Raw genomic sequence first — 17,094 nt, 5'->3', positions numbered from 1 at the left:
GTTTGTAGGTTAATTGGCTTCTGTAAAATTGTTAATTGTCCTGAGTGTGTAAGATAGTGCTAAGTGTGCGGGGTCGCCAGAAGGTGTAGACTCGAAGGGCCTGTTTCCGCGCTGTATCTCTCAAGTCTAAACTGTTGCGGCCTGAGTGCCCAGCCACTAACTGGGAGGATGATGTTAGGAAGAGAGCAGATTAAACAGAGAACCGCAGTGGCCCAAGCTACAGAAACATGAAACTTGTGGGGTGGGGAAAGATCTGGAGTAGATTCTAAAGGTGGGGCTGGGTTTATGGGTAGGGATGGGCAACACTATATGATTTCAAACAAAGATGAAAATTTCATATTTGCGATGCTAGAGAATCGGGAGACAATGGATGTTACTTAGCAGAAGAGTGGCGCACGAGTGAGGCTTGCTGCATGCTGTTACGGAGGTAGACATTTGGATGAAGAGATTATGAAATTGGATGCTAAACGTGGCTCTAGTCATATATGAAGATCTAATTTAGTGTGAGGCAGCTTTTGTATAAAAGAATAAAATCGATGGCAAGTTTACACCACTTGTGCCGATGGAGAAAACTGACCCAACCAACCTCGACAAGGAATACATTTAGAGCAGGTCCTCAACTTCAGACAGCAAGGTAGAATATACAGTCCTGTCTGTATAAATGGTGCTGAGGCTGAGATGGTTAAGAGCTTCACGTTGCTTGGTGTAAATTTCACCAACGATTTATCCTTACCACATGGACATGAGAGGTAAGAAAGCACCCTGAAATTAACTTTTCATTAAGATCATCATCTAAATTGAAGGAGCTCAATGGTCTTTGGTCGTTAGTGCAAAGCAAGTGCAAGTTGGCAGGTCACAGTTTACACTAGGGCGGCACAGTGGTAGAGATGCTGCCTCACAATGCCCGAGACCCAGGTTCACTACTGACTATGGGTGCTGTCTTTACGGAGTTTGTACATTCTCCCTGTGACTGTAGATTTTCTCTGGGTGCTCCGGTTTCCTCCCATACTCCAAAAAACGTACAGGTTTGTTGATCAATTGTCTTCTGTAAGTTGTCCCTACTGTGTGGGATAGAACTAGTGTATGGGTGATTGCTGGTCGGCACGGACTCAGTGGGCCAAAGGGCCTGTTTCCACGCTGTATCTCTAAACTAAACTAGCTTCCCCACAATCAGATGCAGTCTTTATAAAAACTAAAGAAGACACAGAGTGCTGGATTAGCTCAGCAGGTCAGGCAAATCCGAGGAGAACATGGATAGGCGATACTTCGGGTTGGGACCTTTCCTCCCTGAAGAAGGGTCTTGACCTTAAGCGTCACCTATCCAAGTTTGCCTGGGATGCTGCCCGAACAGGTTGTGTGAGTGGGTGGATGCATGGCAAATGCAGTTTAATGTGGATAAGTGTGAGGTTATCCACTTTGGTGGTAAGAATAGGAAGGCAGAGTATTATCTGAATGGTGTCAGTTAGGAAAAGGGGACGTACAACGTGATCTGGGTGTCCTAGTGCATCAGTCACTGAAAGGAAGCATGCAGGTACAGCAGGCAGTGAAGAAAGCCAATGGAATGTTGGCCTTCATAACAAGGTATAGGAGCAAAGAGGTCCTTCTGCAGTTGTACAGGGCCCTAGTGAGACCGCACCTGGAGTACTGTGTGCAGTTTTGGTCTCCAAATTTGAGGAAGGATATTCTTGCTATTGAGGGCGTGCAGCGTAGGTTTACTAGGTTAATTCCCGGAATGACGGGACTGTCATATGTTGAAAGACTGGATCGACTAGGCTTGTATACACTGGAATTTAGAAGAGCGAGAGGAGATCTTATCGAAACGTATAAGATTATTAAGGGGTTGGACACGTTAGAGGCAGGAAACATGTTCCCAATGTTGGGGGAGTCCAGAACAAGGGGCCACAGTTTAAGAATAAGGGGTAGGCTATTTAGAACTGAGATGAGGAAAAACTTTTTCAGTCAGAGAGTTGTAAATCTGTGGAATTCTCTGCCTCAGAAGGCAGTGGAGGCCAATTCTCTGAATGCATTCAAGAGAGAGCTAGATAGAGCTCTTAAGGATAGCGGAGTCAGGGGGTATGGGGAGAAGGCAGGAACGGGGTACTGATTGAGAATGATCAGCCATGATCACATTGAATGGCGGTGCTGGCTCGAAGGTCCGAATGGCCTCCTCCTGCACCTATTGTTTATTGAACCGCTGAGCTACTCCAGCACTCTGTGTCTTCATTTGTAAATCAGCATCTGTAGTTCCTTGTTTCTTTATAGAAACCAACTCTTGTGAGCCAAATATACAAGCAGCCAAAACCCTCTAACTGTTTCGCATCAGTGAAAAAAGACAAATTTATACTCCTTGATGGCTGAATATAAATATCCTTTGCGTAAATGCTGACACTGTTAGCCAACGAGGATTTTTATTAAGTAAAATGGACAAATATTCCCAAATAAATTGCTTTTGATTGGATTGGAATTAATTTTAGGCCAATTATCTAGTTTAAGAGAGATGCTGTTGTCTTTTATATTTTCTGCTGTTTTTGTCCTTTTTCTCAAATAACATCATTGTCTTCCACACCAGCACCTCACTCAGTGATTACTCCCCACTGTGCTGTAGCATCCTGCGCGAGACAACCACTTATGAGGTGTTTGCGCGGTAATCAACCAGAACCAGAATCGTTTGAATTAGATTTGTCTTTATTAAAAACAAAAACAGAAAATACTCTGGAAATGCCCAATGGGTCAGGCCACATCTGCGGAAAGAGAAACAGAGTCAACATGTCATGTTGGAGACCCTTCATCAAGAAGCGTCGTTCATGTTGACTTTAAATTTACCTGGCTCCCGTGAATAAGTGCATAGGGTGGTTTGGGCCACCTAATAACTTAGAGATAATAATTTTGTTGTTCTTGAGTGCATGTTTGTTCAACCAGTGATATTCCTCCTGTCAAAAATGCAACATTATGCAGAATTTAAAAATATCCTCAACGCCACTTTTCTGACTTCATTATCTCTCTCTCTCTCTCTCTCTCTTGACAACACTGCGCCTTGTTTAAATGGATTTATGGATTTATTTTTTTCAGATTAGCCAAGATCTTATCAAATGGCAGAGCAATCTCGACGTGCTTGTTATTTTTCTCTTTGTTTCTCAGGGATAAAACAAAGAAGGTAGTGGAGCAATCAACAGCCATTGTGTGCCTGCGATCTCTCAGGATTGCTGAGGAAAAATTGTGTGAGGGAGAAAACCCCCTGAAAAACAAACGGAAAAGAGGTGAGGCAGGAGTCCCCAATGGCACAGAAACGACAGATCCTCCCTCTCCAGCCGCCAATAAAAGAAGCAGCCCCTCGCTGAAGAAAGTATAACAACTGGCATCGCAGGAGTAATGGAATAAGCTGGAATCCTCTGAAGTGGAATGGCAATTCAAAAGTTGTTTTATACATTCATAAAATAACTTTTAAGTTGTACATATATTTATATATATATATATAAACGGATATATGTCATATAAATATATACACGTTTAATCAGCCAGTACTCCTGCCTTGATCTTTCTTGTGGTCAGTCTCCATCAGCTCCACTCATGCGTAAATGTTGTTTTAATATGGTGGCCACATGCCTCAAGAGCAACAGAGACCCTGGTGTGCCTGAGCAACTTTCTGCAAGGGCTAAAGTGTTTGTTTTCTTTCCTGTTTGATTATGCCTTACACAAATATCTGCATTGTGTTTCCAAACCACTAACTGTGCCAGGGTGTACAATTTAATACGGCACCAGCTCTGCACAAACCATCAGTTCTCTGGCTTCACACAACCTGGAAGTATTTATTTAACATTTAATTTTACTATTAGCTGCATTATCAATGGCAGACTTCTTCTGTTCATCAGTTTATCCCCTTTCTGCCATATATTTTCTTTATATCTATTTCAATTGACTTCTCTGTATCTTAAATATGTGTAAATAAAAAGTGAATGTACCACGAAAGTATAAAACGAAAATCAAACCCAATCCTTGGAATGCCTTGCAGATTTCTGTATTTGTAAACTTTTGGTCGAAGATGAAGTATCTCAAATATAATTAGGTACTTTTTGTTTTATTTGGCTTTTCCATCTCTTTTCAAATTCTGACCCACTTATCTTTACTCTTTATAACTACTTTGTCTCTTATGTTTCTGTTTGTTTTTGCGCTCTCTCTCTCTCTCTCTCTTCCCCCTCTCCCCCTCGCTCCCTCTCTCTTCTCTCTCTCTCTCTCTCTCCTCTCTTCCTCTGTTGTTTCTTCTTGTTTAGTTTAGAGATACAATATGAAAACAAACCCTTTGGAACACCCGAGTCCACACCGACCATCTAGTTCATACTAGTTCTATCCCACTTTCTCATCTGCTCCCTACAAACTGGGGGCAATTTTACAATTGATCTACAAATCCACACATCTTTGAGATGTGGGAGGAAACTGGTGCACCCGGAGGAGGAAACCCGCGCTGTCACAGGGAGAACATGCAAATTCCACACAGAGAGCATAATCTGGGATCAGGGTCGAACTTGAGGCAACACCTGTACCAGCTATGTCACTGTGGCACCCATTCGTTTTTCCCACATGTTCTCTTCCTTTTTTTTAACTATCAACGCTTTGTTCCCTCTCCTCTCCTACGCCGCTTCCTCTTGATAAACCTAATGAAAGCTGTTTCTAACCCAATACCTGGAAGTTACCTTGTATGATCAATCTAATGTTCACATAACCTTTAGAATTTAAACCATTGGGGAATTTCGGGTGAATTGGGTGAGATCCCATTGCTTGTTTTGTGGTCTCGACCACCTTAAAGGTGTTTCATTCTGGCATCTGACCTGTTTCAAGAATGTTTTTGTGTGGAACCCAATCTAGTTTAATACGAAACACAACAATGCTGTTGTACACCAATAATAAGGGCAATCCCCAGCCTCATCTCCCAGCTGAGTAGAGGAGAGAATCATAATTGGCAATGGCTACAAGGAGCTCTCCACAGGACAGCTGCTTCTAAGGAGCCTGCAAACTGCATAAGATCCTCTCCGATTACTGACTCCAATCCTCAACATCAATAAAGGGAAATATATTTGCAGAGGCACGTGTGTATCTCTGGAAATCACATCAAATGCATTTGTTGCAGAGGACATGGGGATAAAAGTTGCACATCTGCAGCTTTCCAGATGAAAAAGAAGCCCCTGGAGAGTCACTATTGGAGACAAGCAAACGCCAAAAGAGCTGAAATTCACCAAGTAATGGTAATAGGCACTATGTTAGAGTCATGCAGCACGGAAACAGGCCCTTGGGCCCAACATGCCCCATCTAAGCTACTCTGTTTGCCCCATTTCTCCCTAAACCTTTCCTGTCAATGTACCTGTCCGTAGACACAAAAAGCTGGAGTAATTCATCGGGTCGGGCAGCATCTCTGGAGAAAAGGAATAGCAAATGTTTCGAGTCGAGAACCTTCTGCACCTGTCTGTCCAAGTGTCCTTTAAATACTGTTACAATACTTGCCTCAACTCATTCCCTGTTGTCGCCACGTTTTGAGTAAAAACATTGTCCCTCAGATTCCTATTAAATCTTTCCCCTCTCACCATAACCCCCTGTCATCTGGTTCTTGATACCCCAACCTTGGATAAAAGACTCTGTGCATTCACCTCATGATTTTTATACACCTCCAGAAGATCACCGCTTAGCCTCCTGCGCTTCACGTCATATTCTGCTCAACCTCTCCCTACAGCTTAGCCCTTCAAGTCCTGACAACATCCTTGTACATCTTCACTGCACTCTTTCCAGCTTAATGGCATATTCGAAAGGGAAATAATATTTTCGGCAAAATTCCTTGAATTATTTAACTGTAGAAGTGAATTGGCAGTGTCTGAGAAAAGTGGCAAATTATTTGCAGTGGAAACGTATTGAAGACTTTCTATGTTACACAAGACTATTCCCAGCACCTAAACTCTTCCTTGCACTCCTAGTCTGAAGTGATGAGCGGGGTGTGGCTGGGGGGAAATACCTGGTCTGTTTCCTTCCCCACCATTTTACATTATGTTTCCCACGTCCTGTATGATAGTTGCAACTTTATGAGCAAATGATAAATGAAGGGATAATTAGTTTGCTTACTACGTTAATGGACTTCCTGTCGGCTTGTAATTAGCTGTTTGCTTGGGGCAAGATGTATTGTAAATGCGTAGTATGCATTGTGCAAGTCCACCACAAAGTCTTCCAAGCCGAGCAACCTTCTCGGTATTACACAATGTTCCCAGGAATTCCCCCTCCATCTCGTTCCTGCTGATGTAATTGCCTTTTCATGAATCTCACAAGTTTGGGCTGTGCAATGAATTATGTGTGAAATGAATGCACCTACCTTAAAGGTGTAGTTCCAAACTCCACAGATCTTCAGATTTTCTTCTTTATTTTTTAAGTATCTCGCGTGCAGAATTGCAACCCGTTTGCAAAGCCATTGGTAAGACTGTGTTTGTAAGCTATATGTTATTTTAGACACCCATATTGTGGTTGTCAGCATTGTTTATTTTTGCATATTGAATTACAAAATCCACTTGGATTTTAGAAGTGAATGTTCACCAAAACATAAGGAAGAATGTGCTGGCCTCATTAAAGTAGTTCAACTTTCTTTTTGATTTTGTGTGCACCTTCACCTCTGCACTCTGAGTACATCTTTAAGGTCACGGTTTCTCCTTTTGGTCTCTTGTATACTCTCAGATTTTGTTTTTGTTGGGCGTCTTGAGTTCTCGGCAGTTTATTACTCTCCAATGGGCAACTATGGACGTAAAAGGAGCCTCATGAGTAAACTTACTTTGTCCAATGTCTCCATCTAGCCTCCAAAATACCAGTAAAATTGTAACATTGGCTTGAAAATGAAATTAAATCTGATGGCTTGCAAGCAATGGTAGGGGATATAGGTGTAAAGTTTTGATGACGTTGGGGCAAGTTAACAAAGCAGTTATCTTGAAAGAAAATCCTGACCTTAATAGATCAAAGCAAAGGGTACAAGCAGCTGGAAAGCTGTGGCTCGCCCAAGTAACACATTAGTTTGCCCCCAGCTGGAGTCATGTGTTCAATTCTGATCAGAAAGAAGTATGTGAAAGTTTTGGATAAGTTTTGAAGAGCTTTTTCAAGGATGATCCCAGACAGTGTATTTATCACCCTGAGATCAGGGAAGACTAAGAATGGATCCATTTTAAAATGATTAAAGTCAATGAGTAGAAACCGTTTCTACAGGTGAAAGGGCTGGTAGAGTTAAAACTTCAACTTGATTGGAGGAAGAAGAAAGTTTCCTTTTAATCCAATTGTTTGGGATTAGGAATATGTTGCCTGATCAGATGATGGAAATTTAATAGAAATAATTAGATTTAGAGATACAGCGCAGAAACAGGCCCTTCGGCCCACCGGGTCCGCGCCGCCTAGCGATCCCCGCACATTAACACTATCCTATACCCACTACGGACAATTTTTACATTTACCAAGCCAATTAACCTACGTACCTGTACGTCTTTGGAGTGTGGGAGGAAACCGAAGATCTCGGAGAAAACCCACGCAGGTCACGGGGAAAACGTACAAGCTCTGTACAGACGGCGCCCGTAGTCAGGATCGAACCTGAGTCTCCGGCGCTGCATTCGCTGTAAGGCAGCAACTCTACCCTTGGGTCTCGACCCGAAACGTCATTTATTCCTTTTCTCCAGAGATGCTGCCTGGCCCGCTGAGTTACTCCAGCCTTTTAATGTCTATCTTCGGTTCAAACCAGCATCTGCAGTTCCTTCCTACACATCCATTTAATGCAAGCGGTCTCACCCAGTCAACCTTTGAAAGTATCCACCTGACACTTCCAAAAGTCCCCCTGTCCCAATTTAGGTGCAATTTAGGAAATATATTCTGCCTTATCCCTAAGTCTCCTTTGTAGCATTCCCAACACAAATTGCCTCACTCAATGTCAGTGTTTTGTGGATATCGAAAAGCCAAAGAGCCCAGGCAAATCCGAAGTATAGTGTTGAAGGCACACCACATGAGGTAGGTAGCCAGGTTGTTTTATACAGCTACAATGTTAACATCATCCTATCAATTTAAACGTTTGTTGAACTAGATTAGCCAGTTACATCCCAGAAAAATATATAGTTCCTCACATTAACTTGCCATCATCTTCTAATTGTCAGTAAATTGACATTTGGTGGAATCAAGTCACGCCCAAATTGTCAATGACCTATGTGTAAGTAGAAACAGCAGATGCTAGTTTACAACGAAGATAGACACGAAATGCTGGAATAACTCAGCAGGACAGGCAGCATCTCTGGAAAAAAGGAATGGGTGACGTTTCGGGTCGAGACCCTTCTTCAGACAGAGGGTCAGGGGAGAGGGAAACGAGATTATGGAAGGCTACAAAAAAACATGTAAGGTGAAAAGAACAGATCGAAACAGACGATGAACAAGTAAATGTAGAATGGTTCATTGTTGGATGAGGGGAAGGTGACAGACATACAAACTAAAATTAATCAGGAGGACAGTGAAACTAGTAGAAGAACTAGTGGGGGAGGGATGGAAAGAGGGAAAGCAGGGGCTACTTGGTTAATTACTTAACCGCAATGCTCTCAGTTCAGTCTCTGCAGAACATGCTCTGGTCCAGACAGCAACACGGTCTTAATGGGCACAAGTCAAATCCCCAGGAAAGATGAAGAAAGGCTAAGAAGAAAGGTTAAGGCAACAATGAGGGTTTATTTATAATCTACACCAAACAATCTCCAATATCACAAATGTTATTGGATCACTAAAATAATGGCTGAAAATATCCATCGATTTAAAAGCAACTAATTTAATTAGATTCATTGTGAAGAGCTGCAGCTTTAATATTTTCTAAAGGGAAACAATCTTCCTATTTACCTGTGGCCAAGAAAGCACACCAACGCCTCTACTTCCTCAAAAGGCTAAGGGAGTTTAACGTGTCTTCAACGACTCTTACCGATTTCCGCAGATGACCCACCAAGTAGCCTACAAGGTGCAATGCAACTTGGTTTGGCAACTGCTCTGCCAAAGACCGCAAGAAACTACAGTGAGTTGTGACCCAGTCTATCGCACAGACCTACTTCCCCATCAACAGCTCCATCTATACTTCACACTGCCTCTGGAAAGGAACCAACGTAGTCAAGACCGTTTTCACCCTGGTCATTCCCTCTTCTCTCTCCGGGTCGGACGGAAGATATAAAATCTTGAAAGTTCGTAACGCCAGATTCAAATACAGCTTCTTCCCTGCTGTTATCCAATAACCGAATGGTCCTCCTGTAAGCCAGGGTGTCGTCTCGATCTTCAAACCTACTGCTTTGTGAATCTTGGACTTTTTCTCTAACTGTAACACTATACAATGTCCTTTGGCATTTTCCTCTTTGCATTGGTGTACTTGTGCATGACATGATTGTATCATGTGTCATACTATTTGACTGGATAACACAAAGCTTTTCACTTTATCTCAGTACACGTGACAATAATAAAGAAATACTTGTATTTCTCTGCGTCTGATTAGTCTTCCTGCCTTTATCACTGCTTAATAAACCATAACCATTCAGATCAATAAAGGAAGACATTTAAGGCACTTCCATAAGACATTCTACAATTAAAAAACTGAAAATGCAAGTGCTTTTCAATTAAAAGTCAGAATCCCATGTAGAATTAAGTTAAAAGAAGTTAAAGCAGTTAAACCTGATTAAAAGTTTATATTACAAGATGTCAAGGATCAGTGGAATGGTTAGTCCTACAGAAATTTGATTGAAATTATAACCAGCTTTACTAATTACTGAAGTCCACACTAGAAAATGCAGCTTTCCTGAATGTATTTCAACCATACTGATTGAAGGTACATATTTCTGGGATAACAGTAACAGCAGTTAATAGTGGAATATTATGTCGCTTAGTGATAAACATCTGAGAGAAATATGAGATGTTTTCAGATAGTTTCAAAGAATGACAACAGAATTATTATATGTGTTTTCCATCTGTTACCTTCTGCCCATTTGTTTACAGCTGCTGTTGAAAAAAATTATGTTTGCACACAAAATTACTCCATGGATTTATGTGTCGGACCCAGCTGGCTAAATATATTTGACAATAAAAAAGGACTGAGTGTTGCAAGAACAAGGAAACATCATGAGATGCAATAGGTTTGCCCAGCACTGGACCTCCTGTACTCACTGGAGTTTGGAAGGATGAGGGGGGACCTCATTGAAACTTAGACAAAGGCCTGAATAAAGTGGATGTGGAGAGAATGTTTCCACTGGTGGGAGAGTCTAGGACCAGAGGCCATTGCCTCAGAACAAAAGGACATACCATTACAAAGATGAGAAGGAATTTCTTTAGTCAGAGGGTTGTGAATCTATGGAATTCATTACCACAGAAGGCAGTGGAGGTCAAGTCAATGGATATGTTTAAGGTGGAGATTCATAGGTTCTTGATTTGTAAGGATGTCAAGGGTAATGGGGAGAAAGCAGGAGAACAGTGCTGAGAGGGAAAGATAGATCACTTGTGATTGAATGGCAGAGTAGAATTGATATGCCGAATGGCCTACTTCTGCTCCTACAACTTACGAGCTCAACTCCATTTTAGTTCTCAATTCCTTCTCCCTAGGAATTGGTGGAAGCTACGTTGGATGGCCTTCAGTGACGAGTGTGAGGGTTGTAAGCTGCATCAATCTATTCCCATTGATTGCAATGCAGACAACGACCGCCTTTGCTGCCTTCTTCAGAAACGTTCACGCTGTGTGTCAAGCTAACAGTTCTCATGATGTTGGTACACATCAGTAACGACCTCACGATCATGACCTGTGAGCACCAGCTAGCTTCCATTGTTTAACGCCAGGCAATTAAAGAGGAGGTGCATTATGGCTGGATCATGCCCTGGTAATGGTACCGGGAGTGAATCTAAATACAAAAGCAGTAAATGATGATATGGAGAGGGCGGCAGTGAGCTCCAATATTCTTGGACATTATACTGAAGTCACGTTGGAAATGGGGGGAGAATGGGAGAGAGATATGCTAGAGCCAAGAGGTTCTCCTGAGATCCACGCATCCACATCTGAGTGCACAGTCCCCGCACAAGGAGGCCACTGATCAGGGTGGTTTGGGGATGCCAGGAGTCTCCAGAAGGCAAAGATGACAGGACTTGGCTTAAATGAGGTAGCCTTTGAACCATTTCTATATCAACCACAAACTACCAGGATACTTTGAGAGAAGATGCAACCTGAGATGAGGGTACGCCAAATGTAGCAACCTCTCTCCGCGCAGGCAAGCGTAGTAATCAAAACACCAGCCCGGATAGCAGTTGGTGATGGTCCATCTGTGGCGAATGTGACTCTGGGGCAGGTAGGAAAGCTTCCACATGGAAGTGAAACATTCTCTGGTTAAGGTGACCACAGGTTGTCTTGGGCATTCGCCTGTTGTGAAAAAAGGCAGGTCATGTGGCTTGGAGCCAAGGTACTCCAGGCTTTCACTTTACGAAGTCGCAGGAATGTATAATCTCTTTCAAAGCAGGCTCAGAGGAAGAGCGGGTAACATTGACAAAGGGCACACATACAGGGATATAACTATAGCGGAGTAGAGTCGATGGGCCGAATGGCCTACTTCTGCTCCTATAACTTATGAACCAGTGTAATGAAGGCATACTTCAGGACTCGAGCATTTTGTGTGGAGTCTCACAGAAAGTAAAGGCCTGGAGTATGTTTTGCAGAAACGACCTGCAGATGCTGGTTTACAGCAAAGGAGACACAAAACGCTGGAGTAACTCAGCGGGTCAGGCAGCATCTCTGGAGAACATGGATAGGTGACGTTTCACAAAGTGCTGGAGTAACTCAGCGGGTCAGGCAGCATCTCTGGAGAACATGGATAGGTGACGTTTCACAGAGTGCTGGAGTAACTCAGCGGGTCAGGCAGCATCTCTGGAGAACGTGGATAGGTGACGTTTCACAGAGTGCTGGAGTAACTCAGCGGGTCAGGCAGCATCTCTGGAGAACGTGGATAAGTGACGTTTCACAGAGTGCTGGAGTAACTCAGCGGGTCAGGCAGCATCTCTGGAGAACATGGATAGAACATCCCATACACAAGCACTTTCCGACACACTCAGGATCATTTAAAATCTACAGAAGCCAATTAACCTACAAACCTGTGCGTCTTTGGAGTGTGGGAAGAAACTGGAGCACCCGGAGAAAACCCACGCAGTCATGGGGAGAACGTACAAACTCTGTACAGACAGCACCCTTAGTCAGGATTGAACCCAGGCCTCTGGCGCTGTAAGGCAGCAACTTACTGCAACCCTGCCTCCTTCATTCAAAGGTAGGCGTGTCACAGGAAGAGCCTGTCATTCTGCCTGAACAACATGTATTCACAACTATGTCAGCGAGTCCATAAACAAGGCCCAGTGCAAGGTCGTGGTCATTAACCCTGAAAAGCAACGCAGACCAAGAAGCTGAGGTTCTGGAAAACTGGAAGAATGCTGTTCCCACAAGACTCGAGCTATTTGCAGCGTTACTGAACGGACTGAATCGAGCACAGACCCAGCTCTGTGCTTCGAGGGAGGAGATCACGGCAACGCTGTGAAACTCTGAAGATCCTCTGATGAATGATGCCAGTCAGCTCAGTACGCAGCAGCCCGAGTGCCACAGAACAGACTGAAAACAAACATGGCAGAGTTGAAAACTTTGGCAGCAATTGAGAAAGGGAAAGTTCAGAGAAGGTCACTTTATATCTTCAATGGTGACAGCAGGTAAAAGCAAAGATTATTCTCACCTAGGCCACAGCTAACAATGGCCTTTTCCTTTACCATCATTACTTTTATGCATGTCTTTCTTTCATTTGTTCAAGATCTCTCTACATCACCATCTATATCTCTCGTTTCCCTTTCCCCTGACTCTCAGTCTGAAGAAGGGTCTCGACTCGAAACATCACCTATTCCTTTTCTCCAGAGATGCTACATGACCCGCTGAGTTACTCCAGCTTTTTGTGTCTATCTTTAGCTATTGCTATTATTGATATGAGTTGGATTCCGTGACAAGTGTTATGTAACCTGAAAGGACACGAAGTGTTGGAGTAACTCAGCAGGTCAGGCAGCGTGCATGGAGAAGGTAGACTAGGTGACGTTTCGGGTCAAGACCCTTCTTCATGTAACCTGCACATGGGTGGCAAAAGAATGATGGTGATCCATAAGGACAATTAGGTGGAAGCAACAGGAAGGAACTGCAGATGCTGGTTTACACAAAGAAAGACACAAAGGTGTGGGACAGGCAGCATCTCTGGAGAGAAGTAACGGGTGACGTTTCAGGTCGATACCTTTCTTCAGACTGAGAATCAGGGGAGAGGGAGACATAGAGATATAGAAAGGTAAGGTGTGAAAATGAGAGATTAAAGGGGATGCTGCTCCAGGAAAATTAAGAATGGATCAATGTTTGTTGAGGGGAAGGTGACAACGAGGCATACCATCAATAAAATGTAATCAGGAGGGCAGTGAAACTAGTCTGAGAACTAGGATGGGGTGGGATGGAAAGAGAGGGAAAGCAAGGGTTACTTGAAATTAAAGACAATGTTCAGACCACTGGGTTGTAAGCTGCCCACGCAACATTTGAGGTGCTGTTCCTCCAATTTGCGCTGGGCCTCACTCTGACAATGGAGGAGGTCCAGGACAGAATATGAAATGGTACATCTGCGCCTACATTGGGATGTGTTCCTGTGGAATTCCTAGTGTTGGGAATGGGTGGACCAGAGGTGCCAACTCTGAATGTCTGATCAACAAGTGAAGGATGTTTACGCAGGAGGTCATGAAGCCAGTGAAGAATCTTTGGCAGTCCCTTTGGAGCAACTTGTAAGCATGGAAGGACCCAACATTTCCAGTATTGAAGCACCAAAAGAAGAACTTTTCTTTAGACTTTAGAGATACAAGCGGGAAACATATCCTTCGGCCCACCAAGTCCGTGCCAACCAACAATCACCCACCCACTATTTCCCAGGGCCTGTTTCCATGCTGTATCTCTAATCTAAGCTGAATAAAGCACATTTTAGATGGAAGACGCTTTAAAGTGCTGCTGTCGCATGACTGCGGCAGTGTGCTGCATCAGGAAGTGCATCACTGTTGGGCATGCACCAAAGCCAAATCACAGAAGGCACTGGATGGAAGCCATGCATGACCCTGCGGGCAAGAACATCAGTGGGAAAGCCATCTTCATTCCCCCGAGCAAAGGTGGGTGGTTCTGTTAATGACAGACGACTGGGAGAACAGGTTCAGCCACACCCTGGGCATCACCGATCCATGATGACAGCCGCCGCGCTTTGTCTGCTTGCCCAGGTGACGTGTTTGCTGCCAAGTGCAGACTCCGACCTCTGCAGCGAGTCCGTGCCAACACGTGCCTTCCGAGCATCAATCTGGATATGCGGAGTGTCCAGAAACAGCCCCTGACCCACGGCCCTTTAAGACACCTGTCAAAACGCAAAGAATATTTCTAACATTCAAAAAGAAAACTGCACAAAAAAAATTGACCAAATTGTCAAAACAAAAATTTTGGGAAAACATAAAACTCTTTCACAGAGTGCTGGAGTAACTCAGCGGGCCAGGCAGCACTTCTGGAGAACATGGATAGGTGATGTTTCACAGAGTGCTGGAGTAACTCAGTGGGCCAGGCAACACTTCTGGAGAACATGGATAGGTGACGTTTCACAGAGTGCTGGAGTAACTCAGCGGGTCAGGCAGCATCTCTGGAGAACATGGATAGGTGACGTTTCAGCTCAGGCCCTTCGTCATCCTGGTTATCAAACACCCCCTCGCCTGTGTCCACCTATTACCTGCCACTCTTTGTCTTACTTCTCCTCTCTTCTAGCTTTCTTCTCCCCCCCCACCACCCCTCCCCCCATCACCCATACAATCAGACTGAAGGGTCTCGACCCGAAACATCACCTATCTATGTTCTCCAGAGATGCTGCCTGACCTGCTGAGTTACTCCAGCTCTCTGTGTCCTTATGTGTATTAATCACCATCTGAAGTTCCTTGTTTCTACATCCCAACTGGAAACATCACCCACCCATGTTCTCCAGGAGTGCTGCCTGTCCCTCTGAGTTCCTCAAGCATTTTGCATCTTTTGCTTCCCAAAATGTCATCCATCCATGTCCTCCAGAGAAGCAGCGACCCAGTGAATTCCTCTCGTACTTTGTGTCTTTCCCTCCCCAAAATGTCATCCATCCATGCCCAAATGTGTACAAAGGAATGGCAGATGCTGTTTTTAAACTGAAGATAGACACAAAAAGCTGGAGTAACTCAGCGAGTCAGGCAGCATCTCTGGGGAAAAGGAATGTGACCTTTCGTGTCGAGATCCTTCTTCAGACTGATGAAGTGTCTTGACCCCAAATGTCACCTATTCCTTTTCTCCAGCGATGCTGTCTGACTCGCTGAGTTCCTCCAGCTATTTGTGCCTATCTATCCATGTCCAGCAGAGATGCTGCCTGACCCGCTGAGTTCCTCCAGCACTTTGTTTATTTTAGTTTTATTTTCACATTTTACTTTAAAATAAAAGTCTGCATATACACTGATCAGCCAAAACATTATGACCACTGACAGGTGAAGTGAATAACATTGGTTATCTTGTTACAATGGCACCTGTCAAGGGGTGGGATATATTAGGCAGCAAGTGAACAGTCAGTTCTTGAAGTTGATGTGTTGGATGCAGGAGAAATGGGCAGGGGTAAAGACCTGAGCGACTTTGACAAGGGCCAAATTGTCACGGCCAAACAATTGGGTCAGAGCATCTCTGAAACGGCAAGGTTTGTGGGGTGCTCCCGGTCAGCAGTGGGGAGTACCTACCGACAGTGGTCCGAGGAGGGACAAACCACAAACCGGCGACAGGGTGTTGGGCGCCCAAGGCTCATCGATGCGCGAGGGCAACGAAGGCGATCCCGTCTGGTCCGAACCGACTGTGGGAAGACGACAAGCCGGTGGAGGGAGTTTGAAGCTCTGGGCAATGTTCTGCTGGGAAACCCTGGGTCCGGCCATTCATGTGGACGTCAATTTGACACGTGTCACCTACCTAAACATCGTTGCAGATCAGGTACACCCCTTCATGGCAATGGTATTCCCTGATGGCAGTGGCCTCTTTCAGCAGGATAATGCGCCCTGCCACACTGCACACATTGTCCGGGAATCATATCATATCATATCATATCATATCATATCATATCATATATATACAGCCGGAAACAGGCCTTTTCGGCCCAGCGATCCCCGTACATTAACACTATCCTACACCCACTAGGGACAATTTTTACATTTACCCAGCCAATTAACCTACATACCTGTATGTCTTTGGAGTGTGGGAGGAAACCGAAGATCTCGGAGAAAACCCACGCAGGTCACGGGGAGAACGTACAAACTCCTTACAGTGCAGCACCCGTAGTCAGGATCGAACCTGAGTCTCTGGCGCTGCATTCGCTGTAAAGCAGCAACTCTACCGCTGCGCTACCGTGCCGGTTTGAGGAACATGATGAAGTGCTCACGGTGTTGCCCTGGCCTCCAAATTCTCCAGATCTCAATCCGATGGAGCATTTGTGGGATGTGCTGGATCGACAAGTCCGATCCACGGCGGCTCCACCTCGCAACTTACAGGACTTGAAGGATCTGCTGCTAATGTTTTGGTGCCAGATACCACAGGACACCTTCAGGGGTTGTGTAGAGTCCATGCCTCGGCGGGTCGGCGCTGTTTTGGCGGCACATGGAGGACCAACAGCATATTAGGCAGGTGGTCATAATGTTTTGGCTGATCGGTGTATATATTAACACCTCTCTTTATCTTAATCCATGACAGTCATCCGTGAAATCCGCAGAGGAGATTTCCCTGAAGCGGGCTCTTTAAGCAGATTCTCAAGAGTAGGTATTGGGAATCGGTGCAACTCTGCTGGCAATTCCTCAGGAATGCAAACAGCTGTCGGGAAGTTTAAACACACAGACTTCCCAAACATGCTGGCATGTGAGCAACAAAATGCCAGGTGCCAGTGTTCTGCAGAAAGACACGGTCCATTTTGAATTCAGCACAGGAAAACTATTGTGTACAAGTTGCATACCTATCAGTAAGCAAAACACAGTACAGTA

The 17,094-nt window shown here is 44.4% G+C and overlaps 2 protein-coding genes across 6 annotated transcripts in view; both read left to right on the top strand.

Moving 5' to 3' along the window:
* The window catches only part of dus2 (dihydrouridine synthase 2), a 62,968-nt gene extending 56,383 nt beyond the window's left edge, over positions 1 to 6,585 (top strand). For 3 of the 5 annotated variants that reach the window (XM_078400368.1, XM_078400366.1, XM_078400367.1), the window contains one exon: positions 3,139 to 6,585. In XM_078400368.1, the coding sequence (XP_078256494.1) occupies positions 3,139 to 3,349 (211 nt within the window). In that variant the 3' untranslated portion in view covers positions 3,350 to 6,585. The remainder of the gene's footprint in view (positions 1 to 3,138) is intronic. The other 2 variants (XR_013547362.1, XM_078400369.1) reach the window with 2 other exon arrangements.
* Positions 6,586 to 12,625: 6,040 nt separating this feature from the next.
* The window catches only part of nfatc3a (nuclear factor of activated T cells 3a), a 175,267-nt gene continuing 170,798 nt past the window's right edge, over positions 12,626 to 17,094 (top strand). Inside the window, exon 1 of the mRNA XM_078400364.1 lies at positions 12,626 to 12,735. Coding sequence (XP_078256490.1) covers positions 12,723 to 12,735 — 13 coding nt within the window. The 5' untranslated portion in view covers positions 12,626 to 12,722. The remainder of the gene's footprint in view (positions 12,736 to 17,094) is intronic.

This window comes from Rhinoraja longicauda, chromosome 6 (assembly GCF_053455715.1).
Source record: "Rhinoraja longicauda isolate Sanriku21f chromosome 6, sRhiLon1.1, whole genome shotgun sequence".
Taxonomy (NCBI): Eukaryota; Metazoa; Chordata; class Chondrichthyes; order Rajiformes; family Arhynchobatidae; genus Rhinoraja; species Rhinoraja longicauda.
The sequence above is the reverse complement of the archived record's forward strand: the minus strand, read 5'-3'. Positions and strand labels throughout refer to the sequence as shown.